We start from the raw sequence: 13,789 nt of genomic DNA, 5'->3' as shown, positions 1-13,789 counted from the left end.
CCAGGCTTCCTGCTGCCACCTCCCCTGAGATGCTTTCAAACAGGGAGCCTGTGTCTGGACCAGAGTGTGGGCGACCCACAGGGAGAGCAGCGTGAACAGAGGTGGACGGCGGGAATCTCTGGGTGTTAGGGGTGCAGGAGGAGCCGCTCGCTCCGAGGGCCCACTTCTGGATCCGGGTGTGCAGTCGGCACTCACTGCCCCCCACCCCACTCTCCCCACAGGCCCAAATACAAGGGCAAATACTGCGTGGGTGAACGGAAGCGCTTTCGCCTGTGCAACCTGAAGGCCTGCCCCGCCGGCCGCCCCTCTTTCCGCCAAGTCCAGTGCAGTCACTTTGACGCTATGCTCTACAAGGGCCAGCTGCACACGTGGGTGCCCGTGGTCAATGACGGTGAGTCCTATTGCCCACAGGGACACTGAGGCCTGGAAGGGCAGAGATCCAAGGGCCAAGGTTGCCCAGTGATACAGGCACTGTCTGCCGGGGCTGCTGCTCCCTCCTGGCTCCCATGGACAGCCTTGCACCCCCAGCCCGCCACTGATGGGTGTCGTGGAGGCGGTCTTCCCGGTGGCCTCCGTGGCTCCTGCCCTGCCCTGGTTGCCCCTCACGGCTCCTCTGCTTGGGCCCCCAGTGAACCCCTGCGAGCTGCACTGCCGGCCCTCGAATGAGTACTTTGCTGAGAAGCTGCGGGACGCTGTGGTCGATGGCACCCCCTGCTACCAGGGCCAGGCCAGCCGTGACCTCTGCATCAACGGCATCTGCAAGGTGTGCCCAGCTAGGAAGAGAGCCTCCAGCACTGCCCTCCCCAACCCCCTGGCAGGTCTCCTCTGGCTTCCTCCTGCTTCCCTCTGGCCCCCCTCCCCAGGCTGTACCATTGGGCTTCCCCGCTCTGCCAGTGAAGCCCTTTGATGGTCTGCCATCGCCTCTCAGCAAAGCCTCCCCGCTCCTCCTGGGACTGGAGCCCCCGTATCATTGGGCCTCACCCCCAGGCTCTGCCTCTGCACCATGGCCTGCCCGCCATGGCTTCTGAATGCTGGCTTTCGTACCGGCCCAGACCCGGCCCGGAAACCAGAGCTCAGGTGGTAGCTCGACCTCCTGCTGGCTGGATGACCCCCAGCAGTGGTTTCCTCTGCGATAGTAGAATGGGGACTCTCCGTCCATGTAGCCACGTCACAGGGTTAAATGCAGTCATTTAACAGGGCAATTGCAGGGCCGTGCAGGCCTCAGGGCCTGGCAGAGAAAGCGTCAGTGTTTGCTGACAATACTTAGACTTATTTCCAGCAGTATCAGTGCCACTCCCCCTGCCCGTGTCCTCAGCACTTTCTTTCCTCTGCTCCTGGGAAGGGAAGCCCCTGGGCGTGGAGGCCTGTGCTCTGGGGAGGACCAGCAGGGAACACTGATTTCTGCTTCGGGGAAATTCCTGTCCACGCTGGTCAGGAGCGCGGGTGTGCCAGCTCCCCCTGCCTGCTGTGGCCTTTTACAAAGCTTCTCCCGTCTCTTGTCTCATGCGATCTCACAGCACACCTTCCCGGTGCAGGTGGTTCTCCCTGTTTCACATCTGAGGAAGCTGAGGCCCAGAGAGGTTGAGGGGTTTACGTGGGGTCAGAGGGCACAGCTGTGGTGGGGCCCCCGCTCCCTGCTCCGAGCTCTCTCCTCCCCACCCTGGCAGGCCCCCGAGGCTGGTGCCAGAGAGGGCTCGCCGCCAGGGGCCCAGCACCAGGGGGCTCCCCTCCCCATGTGTTGCAGAATGTGGGCTGCGACTTCGAGATTGACTCGGGTGCCGTCGAGGACCGCTGCGGCGTGTGCCACGGCAACGGCTCCACCTGTCACACCGTGAGCAGGACCTTCGAGGAGGCTGAGGGCCTGGGTATGGGTGGGACCCCTGGTGGGGGGCAGGGCACTCTTGACCTGGTGACCCTTCCTTGTCTCCCTTGAGCCCTGCCCATGGCCCCCATGGCCAGAGATGGGAAGCAGGGAAGCTGCCTTGCTGGGTCTAGGATCCTGGCAGGAGTCAGGGCACCCAGGCCCAAGTGCAGAGACCTGCCTTCACAGGGAGTCCTCCTGCCCCAGGGACCCCAGCCTGGGCTTATCAGGCTTATGAGTGGCCTTATGAAGCTTTAGAGACCCCCCAGCTCCACTCACTCGCCTCAGGGCCTGTTTTGCATCCATTGCTTAAGTGCCAACTGTGTGCTAGGTGAGGGAGACACAGAGGTGAAGAGCTTACAGTCTCACCTTTTGGTGTGACAGATGCAGTGGAGGGAGGCCCAGAGGGCTGTGAGAGCCCTGAGGAAGGAGGTCCTGACATGGAGAGGTCAGGGAAGACTTCCTGTAGGAAGTGGAAGTTGAGCTGAATCATAAAAGACTCAGATGAGATGGGGAAAAGCATTACACATGGAGGAAAGAGCTTGTGCCCAACAAAGCCTGGAGGCAAGAAGGAGCATGCTCTGTCTGGGGACCTATCTATAAGAAAGGCGGGGATGCCATAAGGCTTTGAATGCTAGACCGAGAAGCTTAGATTTCAGCCCCAGAGATGCAGTCCAGTGTGGTGGTTAAAGCTCAGACCTCAGAGCTTGATTCACATCCCAGCAGAGCCCTGGTGCAAGTTATGTAACCTTTCTGTGCCTCAGTGCCCTCGTGTGTAAAATGGGGATAACAGTAGTGCCTACGTCATAGGGTTGTTACACCTGCAGAGTCCTCAGGGTAACGCCAGGCACGTGATGGGTACTACTTAGTGAAAGAACAGAAACAGGCTGTATAGGTATGAGCAGGATATCCCAGGGGAAAGGCCCAGTCAATTGGGGTTTTTAGAAAGGTCATGCTGGCCCCAGGTATAGGGGATAGGCCCAGCCTTGTGACAGGGAGACCAGCTAAGGCTTCCCAGAGAAGGGTGGTGGGGCATGGGTCAGGGGGAAGGATTTGAGCCCTTCTGAGGCTTTGGTGATCTGGGACAGATCTAAGTGGGGAACCCAGAATCAACGATGGAATCTTTGGCATCGCCAGGCAGGGGCAAGTGGAAAGAGAGGTGAGGGCGGGCAACAGCTAACCCTCTTACCTCTTTTCACCACCTGTGCACAATGTCCCTGGCCAACAGGGTATGTGGACGTGGGGCTGATCCCAGCCGGTGCTCGCGAGATCCGCATCGAGGAGGTGGCCGAGGCCGCCAACTTCCTGGCCCTACGCAGCGAGGACCCGGATAAGTACTTCCTCAACGGTGGGTGGACCATCCAGTGGAACGGGGACTACCAGGTGGCGGGGACCACCTTCACATATGCGCGCACAGGCAACTGGGAGAACCTCACGTCCCCGGGTCCCACCGACGAGCCTATCTGGATCCAGGTGACCGCCTCCTGGGGCCCAGGCTGGGGAGGAGCAGAGGTGGGGTCCGTGGCTCCCAGCCGCATGGCAGGAGCGAGCCCGGCTCCGGGCCTGGCCCTACTGCTGGGGCCTCTGCCTCGGCTTCCCCATCTCTAGAATGGCTCCATGGTGTAGCCCCAGGTCCCAGAGGTGGCTGAGGTTGGCTCCTTTAGGATGGGTGGCAGGGCTTGGCAGAGGGAGAGGACACCTCATGCTCACGGAGGCCCCCCCCCCGCCTGCCCCAGCTCCTGTTCCAGGAGAGCAACCCTGGGGTGCGCTACGAGTACCTCATCCACAGGGAGGCGGATGGCCGTAGCCAGTTCCAGCCGCCCGAGTTCTCCTGGCACTATGGGCCCTGGACCAAGTGCACAGTCACCTGCGGCACAGGTGAGGAGAGCAGTGGGTGCAGCTCCTGCCCAGCAGGGCCTGTGTCTCTGGGCACTGATGCCTGGCTTTAGCCTCTGGCTCATTGCTTAGTTGCTGGGCTGCTGTGAACTGGGAATGCTGCTTCTGGGCCTCAGTTCCCCCATCTATATAATGGGGCTAGCAGTGGCCCCATCTCATAGGTCCACTGGGAGAGGAAACAAGGTGAGGCAGGCACGGCACGTGGTGCTTGGCGAGCGCTCAGCGTGTCTCCCCCAGAGAGGCACCAGCTGCCTCTGCCTCTTCTCACTGCTCAGCTCTGGCGGGTCCTGTGCCCGTGGTTCTGCCCCATACCTGGGATCTGACCCCTTCATCCTCCCAGAGCTTTACCTGCATCTCCATCAGGACAAGCTCCTTCCTCTCCTCTAGCTCCTGCCACAGACAGGCTTCCCCAGGCCCCCCTCCTCCTCGGTGCCCTCCCACCCTTCCTGGGAGGCCCAGAGCCTGACACTCCTGGGCTGCTGGCCCAGGAGGGCTTCCCCAGTGAGAAGGGGGAGTGGGGAGGGAGAGAAGGAGGAGGGGCAGGGGAGAGAAAGAAGGAGGGGGAGGAGGATGGAGTAGGACAGGGGCAGGGAGGAGGGAGCTGGGACGTGACAAGGATCTCCCCAACCAAACTCTGAGCCTCGTAGCCCAATGGCCTATTCACCACATTTACTTATTCCTTTAAACTCTTTATAAAATGTGTAACAATTTGACTAACTCTCACCACCCACCCCCCCCGTGGCTTCTTCAGTCTCCCTTCCCCTCCCCCTCCCCCTCGGTGTCCAGGGGTCTCAGTATCAGGAATCTGGGACAGAGACATTTGAACATTCCTTGAAATGCTATTATGATGACAAATGAACACTGACTCACTAAAGCTGGGCAGGAATCTTCAAAAGCTATTAAGGGCATGCTACCCCGTATGAGTTAAATTTACAAATGTGAAAACAAATACATTTGATGAACCAGACACTGGGCAATTGTCTTTCAGCAAATCGGTGGCTTCCCACGTGGCCAGAATAGGAATGTGTTGAGTGGCAAGTGGCAGGATCCTGATGCGTGGTAGCTGGAGCAGATGAGGGGTTTGCTTGGCTTCGGCAGTAAGAACCCCCAGGGAGGGTGCGTAGTCCACGCTGGCTGGATGGCCTGCCATGTTTTTAGGGACCACTCTCAGCCCTACCTTGCCCTCATGTGTGTCACAAGATAGCACCCTTTGCCCAGGCTTCTTGCTGGCAAGAAGAAGAAGGGGCAAAGGGCTGACTCTCGGGAAGGACTTGTGTCTTTTTCTCCCTTCACGACTGTGTCCCAGACCCCCTAGCTGCACGGGAACTACAGTGGGGAGTGTTTTCAGCAGGTCCCATTGTTACCTTGAACAAACCCTGCGTTCTATTAGGAAGGAAGGAGGCGGGTGGAGGGGAGACTGGAGGCTCAGGGCAGGGGTGAGTCCCCCTTCTGTGCCATAGGGAGAGCAGCGTGAAGGCAGAGCCCGTTGGAGTTGGTCCTGCCGCTGGGCCTCAGCGGGCGGTGTGGGGTGCATGTGGAAAGGGGAGAGCAGGGCTCTGCAAGGGTGCAGAGAGCGGCAATGGCAGGGGGAGTGAAGGACAGGAACCGCGACAAAGCGAGTGCCGGGGCAGGGGGTGGGGAGTGCTGTGAGCTGGAGAGGAATGCCTGACTGGGAGGACTGACGGATTTCTCCTCCAGAATTTCTGGGCACTGATCCTGTTGGGAGGAGTGTAGACACTGGAGGTGGTGCTAGGCCGTGGTTGGATTTGGCACTGGTTGCACTCTTACCACGCACCAGGCACGGGCTGAGCCTGCACGTCCGTAAGCACGTTATCCTCACACCTGGCCTTCAAGGCAGGTGTTATCGTTACTCCCACTAACAGATGAAGACAGTGAGGTTCAGAGGGGCCAAGTGAGCTGCCCAGGCCTCCCAGCTAGGAAGCTGTGGGGCTAGAGCCCCCGCCCACTGAACCTGCACACTCTGCTGCCTCCCTAGGGGTGGGGGTGACGGCCAGGAGGACAGTGAGGTGGGGGCAGTGGGGGCCTGCCTTCAACCTGACAGAGGCAGTGAGGCCCTGTTCTGGAAGGGATCTGAGCAGAGTGGGGTAGAGCTGTGTCTCTGGGTGCAGCGTGGCTCAGGCAGGGGGCGCCCTGAGTGCCAGGCCCAGGCTGAGCCCCCATGGCCTCCCAGGGATGCAGAGGCAGAGCGTGCGCTGCATGGAGCGGCAGGCGGGGCCCGTGGACGAGAGGCACTGTGAGCCCCTGGGCCGGCCCGATGACCGTCAGAGGAAGTGCAGCGAGGAGCCCTGCCCCGCCCGGTGAGCCCACCAGGCGCCTGACTCCCAGTGTCCCTCATCAGGGCGCCCCTGGGAGGAGCAGAGGGAGCTGGGCTCTTAGCCTTCCTTCCCAAGGCTGAAGCCCCAGCCCCTGGTTGCCCGCGACCTCAGCCTGGGCCTGGGTTCCCCTTCAATAGCCAGCATCAGCCAGGGACATGCCTGATCGCTCGTGCTTGGGTCCCTGGACGTGAACACGGGCCTTGGGTCTTGCCCAGGTCCCCCAGGGGTGAAGGTGGCAGGAGCAAAGGGTACTGTGCCCGGTCACTGGGCTTTGGGGGCCAGGGGGCCATCCCAGGCTTGGAGCTCTGGGAACTCGTCCCCTGGGCTTAGGCCCGACCCTCCCTGAGCCCTGAGTGCCTGGGAGTCCAGGTGACTGCACGCTGACGCTGCCCTTGTGCCCCCCACAGGTGGTGGGCAGGTGAGTGGCAGCTGTGCTCCAGCTCCTGCGGGCCTGGGGGGCTCTCCCGCCGGGCCGTGCTCTGTATCCACAGCGTGGGGCTGGATGAGCAGAGCGCCCTGGGGCCACCAGCCTGTGAACACCTGCCCCGGCCCCCTGCCGAAACCCCTTGCAACCGCGATGTGCCCTGTCCGGCCACCTGGGCTGTGGGGAACTGGTCTGAGGTGAGCAGCACGATGGGAGGGGGCCCGCCCCCAGCTCTGCCATCGGTCTTGGGCTACAGGGAGGCAGAGACAGCCTTTGGGGAGCCCTTACTGCCGGGCACCGTGGTGGGAGGGGCCTGGGGCATTCCAGGTCCGGCCCCATCCCCAAAGCCTCAGGGGCTGGGATGCCCTGGCCAGCCATGGCCACAAGTCATGGTCTCGAGCTGGTCAGGGCGAGAGAGGGCTGCCTGGGGCCCTGTACACTGACACTGAGCAGTGAGCAGGGTACCTTGCCAGGCCCCAGCTTCCCCTGGCCCTGAGCCCCTCACCCTGGCCTTCCCTTTAGTGCTCTGTGTCCTGCGGCCCAGGCAGTCAGCACCGAAGCATCCTCTGCACCAACGACACTGGTGTCCCCTGCGCTGAGGACCAGCGGCCAGCAAGCGAGGCCACCTGCCTTCTGCCGCCCTGCCCGAGGGCCCTGGACGTGCTGGGCCCCGAAGGCTCAGGCAGCGGCTCCTCCAGCCGCGAGCTCTTCAACGAGGTCGACTTCATCCCTCACCGCCCAGCCCCACGCCCTCCGCCCCCCTCGTCAGCCAAGCCGGCTGGCATGGGCAACGCCATCGGGGAGGAGGACCCTGAGCTGGGCCCACCGGGGCCCGTGTTCGTTGACGACTTCTACTACGACTACAATTTCATTAACTTCCACGAGAACCTGTCCTACGGGCCCTTCGAGGAGCCTGACGCAGACCTGGCAGGCACAGGAGATCGGATGCCCCCACCCCTGAGCGGTGCTGCCGAGCCTCCTGTGGGCACCCCCATGCCCACCACAGACCCTTCTGGGCCTGAGGATGAGGGGGCACTGGGAGATTGGTCCCCTGCTCCTTGGCCCGGCCAGGCTGGCCGTTCCCCACCCCCACCCTCGGAGCAGAGCCCTGGGAACTCCTTGGTCAATTTCTTATTTGAGGAAGATGCCCCCGTGGGAGCCCCAGACCTTGGGCTCACCAGCTTGCCTTGGCCCCCGACTTCGGTCAGCGTGGAGACGCCTGCCGCCCCTGGGAGCCAGAACGGGCTCCTGGGAGGGGGGGACAGCCACAGCCAGCCGCCGCCTCCCTGGTGGGAGAGGACCAATGAGGTTTCCGAGGACAGCGAGGAAGCCTTGGGCCGCAGAGCGCCCCAAAGACCCAGCCCCACGCTGCCCCCCTCGTCCCCCATCAGCACCTCCCACTCCTCTCCTAGTCCCGACACAGTAGAGCTGTGGACGAGTGGCACCTTGGCCTGGGAACCAGCACTGGAGGGTGGCCTGGGGCCTGTGGACAGTGAGCTGTGGCCCACTGTTGGGGGCGCTCCTCCCACCGCCAATCTGCCAGACACTCAGGGTACAGACAGTGCCCTGGAGCCCGGGACTCCCACCCTTCCCACCCCAGGCCTGGCTCTACAGGACCTGCAGACCCTGGCGATGCCAGGAACCTTCCTTCTGAAGGCTCCGACCGGCCTAGGGCACGCGCCTTGGGTGACTGCCCTGAGCCTGGGGCCCTTGGGCCAGCCTGAGTCCCCCAGCCCTGAGACGCCCCTAAGCCCTGTGCTGCTGTCCACACCAGCTCAGGACAGTCCGGCCAACGGCAGCCGAGCCCCTGGGCCTCTGGACCCCAGCCCAGCAGAGGAGGGGCCCCCCGTAGACCTGCTGCCCATCAGGAATGCCAGCTGGCAAGTGGGGAACTGGAGTGAGGCAAGTGGTGCAGGGGTCGGGGTGGCCGGGGGGTTGAGCAGGACCTCACTAACTTGGTCTCTTCCTCTGAAAATGAGCAGAGCAGGATATAAGCCTTGTCTGTCCAGCCTCCTGGGTGGGTGGGGATTAGGGAACTGACAGCCCGTGGTGAGTGGAGGCTCTGTGAGGTGGGAGGAACTTTGCCCCAGCTCAGTCATACTGCCCTCCATGTGCCCCTGGGGCTGCTCTGCCCCATTGGGCCTCAGTTTCTCTTCTGAACAGTAGGGTGGGGCAAGGGGGCCTGTATCCCTAGGGTCCCCAGAGGCTCATTCCTGAGTAGCACAGGGGGCCGCTGGGAGGGCAGGGCAGGCACAGATGAGGGGCAGCCAGGGGGAACGGCCCTCTCATACTCTGGCTTGCATGCTTCCAGGGACAGGGAGCTCGCCCCAGGCAGCTGTGTCAGTGGGGAAGCCTCCTCCCATGGTCCCCAGGCCCGGCGGGGCTCAGCCTGGGTCCCCCAGGTGCTGTGCAGTTCCTGGCCACCTGGTTCTCCCCTCAGGGCTCCACCAGCTTTGTCGGGCCTGTGAGGGTCTGAACTGCATGGCAAGAAGCTGTCCTGTGTCCCCTACCCCACCCCAACGTCCCCAGGTTGTTACCATAGGGGAAGTGAGCTGCTTCTGTTCAGATCCCCAGTTTTGGTGTGGGAGGGACAGGTTGAGGCCCAGTGAGGAACCCAGACTTCCTTCCCAAGTGATTCTGGGAAGCAGCGAGCCTCGTCAGCACAGCCGGGCCACCTCACACATGTCTCCTGTAGCAGGGACAGTTGGTTGCCAGGGGATTTGACTTTTCAACTTCATGGTCTCCTTGGGAGGTGGGTGGAGGAGCCCATTTTGCAGACGAGTTAACTGAGGCACTGGCGGGTCCCTCTCACCTGGCTGGGGGGCTGGAGGGTGCAGAGATCTGCCCGGCCCTCATGGGCACTGCGTCCCTGCCCCCAGTGCTCTACCACCTGCGGTCTGGGTGCTGTCTGGAGGCCCGTGCGCTGCAGCTCCGGCCGAGAGGAGGACTGCACTCCCGCAGCCCGGCCCCAGCCCGCCCGCCGCTGCCACCTGCGGCCCTGCGCTGCCTGGCACACGGGCAGCTGGAGTAAGGTGCGTGAGGGAGAAGGCGGGCAGCGTCGGGGCACGGGGTGGAGCTCTGGGGCCCGTGGCCTGTGTTTGGGGTCAGCCATAGCCACCGGGGGTGGGGGTGCTCTGTGCTGCACATCTTCGTACTCTGATTTCTAGCCTCTGGGATCATTCCATCTGTGTGTGGTTCAACCTGCCCCACTCCCCTTCTCTCACTGGTTGTATCCTTTTCTCTCCTTTCTGTCACCCTCGGGATTTCACTTACTCCTTTGTTCCACTCTTTCTCCATCTGTCCCATGCCGGGGCAGCCCCTGGCCACGCCACCCGCCGCCCAAGGCTGGTCAGCCATTGCTTCTCCCTGGGGCCCTTAAGGGACTTGCCACGGGTGGGGGTGAGAGTGCCCAACGCTCGCCCTGCCACAGCCCTCACCGCATCCTCGTGTGCGTGCACGTGGTGGTGGTGTATCCACACGCGGGACCCTCGGCCTCCAGTGCTCCCGCAGCTGTGGCGGGGGTTCCTCCGTGCGGGACGTGCAGTGTGTGGACACACGGGACCTCCAGCCGCTGCGGCCCTTCCACTGCCAGCCGGGGCCTGCCAAGCCACCTGCCCGCCGGCCCTGCGGGGCCCAGCCCTGCCTCAGCTGGTACATCTCTTCCTGGAGGGAGGTGAGGCCTGGGGGTCTGGGATGGGAGCGGGGGTGTCCTCAGAGCCTAGCAGTGCCCAGACCCCTTCCCCGGCCCTCCTAGTGCTCCGAGGCCTGCGGCGGTGGTGAGCAGCAGCGTCTGGTGACGTGCCCAGAGCCGGGCCTCTGTGAGGAGGCGCTGAGACCCAACAGCACACGGCCTTGCAACACCCACCCCTGTACGCAGTGGGTGGTGGGGCCCTGGGGCCAGGTGAGCCGGCGCGGGGTTTCGTGCGGGGAGGACGTGCAGAGGGGGCACTCATGTCAGCAGGCATCCATCAGACCTTTGTTCACGCAGGGAGTTGTTGAGTGTGTCCTGTATGCCAGGCTCTCTGTGGTCCCTGCAGATACAGTGGTGGCCCGATGAGGTCCCCACCCTGCTGAAGCTTACAGCCCGCCAGGGAGACAGACTTAAAAAAAAAGGGATGTGCGCTGTGATGTCCGGGAAGGCCTTCTGGGGAGGGGACTTCAGAGCGAGACTGGAGGGGTTTGTGATGTGAAGGAGAGGCATACGGGAGCAGCAGATGCAAAGTCCTGGGGCAGGAGTGACAGACACAGGATGTTCAGGAGACTAAGCAAAGACCAGACTGGCGGAGGGGGTACGGGAGTGGCCAGTGAGGCCTCAGCTGGGCAGGACACTTCCTGCCAGGCCTGTTTGGGAATCTCAGTCCTTGTCCCACTGGCTGCTGAGGGACCCTGGGCAGGTTGCTTTACCTCGCCAGGCCTCTGTCTTCTCATCTGTAGAGTGGGGTTGTGAGCATTAGATGCTCCTCTCGCACAGTGAGGCATTTAGCACAGGGCCTGGCACGATGTTGGCACAGATTAAATTTATTTTTACGGCTTTTTAAAAACATCAGACCCCAACTGATAAGAACAAAGCCTGACTTGGGATGGTGGGCCCTGTTTGAGAAACTTTCTCTCCCTTCCTTGCACTGCCCATGGGCTGCAGCAGGTCCTCCAGCCCCGGAGCCACTGCCCAGGCCTCTCAGGCGTGTCCCGTCCCGTGTGAGGGGCTGGCAGCTTCCCCCTCCGCTCTGCAGATGCAGTTCCTGCAAGCGAACACCTAGTGGCCTCTGGGGACAGGACCGACCCTCTGAGGAGGCTGGAGAGATGGGGCTGGGAACCATGAGCTAGGCTTCCTGGAGAAGGCAGCAGCTGCCCTGGGGACGCGCCTGGGATGCCCCCCTGCAGGGCTGGTAAGAGGATGCTCACCCCTCCCGCGCTCCCCACAGTGCTCAGCCCCCTGCGGTGGTGGCGTCCAGCGGCGCCTGGTCAAGTGCGTCAACACCCAGACTGGGCTGCCTGAGGAAGACAGCGACCAGTGTGGCCACGAGGCCTGGCCCGAGAGCTCGCGGCCATGCGGCACCCAGGACTGTGAGCTCACTGAGCCTCCGCGTGAGTGCCCCACCCGGCTGTCTGCTGGGCGGGGGGTGGGCAGGGTGGACGGTGGGGAGATGGAGAGTCATGGAACCGTCCCCCTACAGCACTGGCTGACTGACAGGGAGCCACGCAGAGGCTGGGGCTGTGTTGGGGTCAGAGCCAAGGGGAGTCCAGCCCCGCAGGCAGCTTTCTTTAGCTCAGGGGTCTCAGTTACCCCCCGTTCCCAGAGTGAGGCCAGGGATGTTCCTGAAACTGTGTGGAGCTCAGGCCTGGGTGAGCCCCCATCCCCAGCTCTGGCCCGTCCATCTCCTGGCCAGAGGAGGGCTGCCCAGAGTGAGCAGTGTAACCGCATGAAGGGGCTTCCCGCCTAGGGTCCTGCTAGCTCCCAGCAGCTGGTGGCTTCCTGGCCAGCTGGGTCCTAGAGGAAGAGCTTGTGGCAGAGGTGGCTCTGGACATAGACACACACACACGCACACATGCACACACACGCACGCGCACACATGCACATGCACACGCGTGCACGCACACACGCATGCACACACACACACGCACACACACACTTCCTTCCTGCAGCCCAGCCACCTCCAGCCACCCCTAGCCACCCCTAGCTGTGCTGAGCACAGGAAACTGGCCCTGGAGTCACACCTGGCCTCCCATCACCAGCTCTATGGTCTTGGGCTCCACTTCCCTGTCTTACGCATAAAGGGGCAGACAACCCCCATCCTCATAAATGAGGTCTTGGGGTGAAGAGCCCAGAAAGTGCTCAGGGAAGGTTGGCTTCTTCCTCTCCCTCGTGGACACTATCATCCCCCGTCATGAGGTCAGGAAGAACGCCTAGGCTACCTTGTCAGTCAAGAGAATGCAGCAGCTCCTATGCCTATCAGCTGTCTGACTCCTGCCCCTAGGCCAGAGCCACCCTAGGACAGAGTCCTTGGCCCTCTGGCATCCAGGGCCCCCAGGGACCTGCCGCAGTCTGCATCCTGTACCAGTGACTGGCTCCTTGGTAGCCCTTGGGCAAGCCCGGACTAGCCACTGCCATCCCTTGCTGGCCACACCACTGGGAGGGATAGGCTTCCTGCCCCAAATCCCATTACCTCAAGGCCCAGCAGAAATTCCACCCACCCCAAGCGCCCAGCCCTCAGCATTCATCCAGCAAGCACCTCCGTGCCTCCTGCACACAGCCCCAAGGTAGCTGCTGGCACCCAAGCGAGTTTAAGGGTAGAGGCCAGCCAAGGAAGTGACTTGCATGCCGAGACCCTGGAGTCCCCAGGATGTTTTGATGATCTGTGGGGCTGTGTGGCAGGACGTTTGGAAAGCCTGGAAACTTGGTCATCACGGTGAGGCAGCTGACATAGCACGGCCACATCCGTTTGCCTGTGGAGGTGGGGTTACTGGCAGCGGAGGGAACTGGGGCCCCTTGAGAAGTTAAGTAACTTGCCTGAGGTCACACAGTGGGAACAGGATGCAGGTCTGCAGATGTGCAGGTTAGAGCTGCTGCTGAGAGCCAGGGTGGAGGAGGCTGCCCGTTGCCTCATGCCTTCTGCCGGGCCCCAGGGACATCCCAGGGACAGGGCTGTCAGTTGCCTTCCTGCTTCTCCTCCCCTGGGATGTCTGCTGAAGTGAGAGGGCCAGGCGGCAGCTGGGGGCTGTCACAGGCAGCGGGAGCAAGGCCGGGAGGCTGGAAGCAAGCCACTTCCCAAAATAGCTCTGATAAGCACAGGGCAGGAGGGCCCTCCAGGCCTCAGCCCCAGGCAGGCAGCCTCCCTTTGGCCCTCCTCAAGAGGCCTGGGCTCTGCTGACGGGCTGATGGCCCAGGCCACACCTGCTCTGTCAGGGCCTCGGTGCCGGGCCCGGCTGATGGGACTGTTCTGTGTGTGACCCGGAAGCTGAAGCTGAGTACAGCCCATGGCTGCAGGGCCAGGGAGGTCTGGCAGGACAGGTGCATTTGGGCAGGGGGTGTGGGGCAGAGGCCACTGTAGGCTGGCAGGAGGCACCTGGGACTTCCGTTGTGTGCCAGGTCTTGTCAGGTCTCACAGGGTCAGGGACCGAGAGGGGTGGCAGGCTCTCTGGCTTCTCGTGAGCACCTGAGGCGGTCAGGACTGGGGTCTCGGGGCCTTTCCTCTGGAAACCTGAGCCCAGCAGGGCCAGTTCTCCAGTCCTGGAGGCGGGGGCCTAGGCCAAGGGCAGGTGGGACGGGACAAC

General features: G+C 62.7%; 1 protein-coding gene across 1 annotated transcript in view; it reads left to right on the top strand.

Moving 5' to 3' along the window:
- ADAMTS7 (ADAM metallopeptidase with thrombospondin type 1 motif 7) overlaps nucleotides 1-13,789 on the top strand; it is a gene marked incomplete at its 5' end in the record, with an annotated part of 56,950 nt that overhangs the window by 42,667 nt on the left and 494 nt on the right. Inside the window, 12 exons of the mRNA XM_082648576.1 lie at nucleotides 222-391; nucleotides 630-763; nucleotides 1,745-1,865; nucleotides 3,090-3,334; nucleotides 3,598-3,739; nucleotides 5,949-6,075; nucleotides 6,501-6,714; nucleotides 7,040-8,419; nucleotides 9,397-9,549; nucleotides 10,017-10,190; nucleotides 10,272-10,418; nucleotides 11,440-11,602. Coding sequence (XP_082504702.1) covers nucleotides 222-391; nucleotides 630-763; nucleotides 1,745-1,865; nucleotides 3,090-3,334; nucleotides 3,598-3,739; nucleotides 5,949-6,075; nucleotides 6,501-6,714; nucleotides 7,040-8,419; nucleotides 9,397-9,549; nucleotides 10,017-10,190; nucleotides 10,272-10,418; nucleotides 11,440-11,602 — 3,170 coding nt within the window. The remainder of the gene's footprint in view (nucleotides 1-221; nucleotides 392-629; nucleotides 764-1,744; nucleotides 1,866-3,089; nucleotides 3,335-3,597; nucleotides 3,740-5,948; nucleotides 6,076-6,500; nucleotides 6,715-7,039; nucleotides 8,420-9,396; nucleotides 9,550-10,016; nucleotides 10,191-10,271; nucleotides 10,419-11,439; nucleotides 11,603-13,789) is intronic.

Source organism: Grampus griseus, assembly GCF_964374135.1.
Source record: "Grampus griseus genome assembly, chromosome: 2".
NCBI lineage: Eukaryota > Metazoa > Chordata > Mammalia > Artiodactyla > Delphinidae > Grampus > Grampus griseus.
This window is presented reverse-complemented; position numbering and strand designations above follow the sequence as displayed.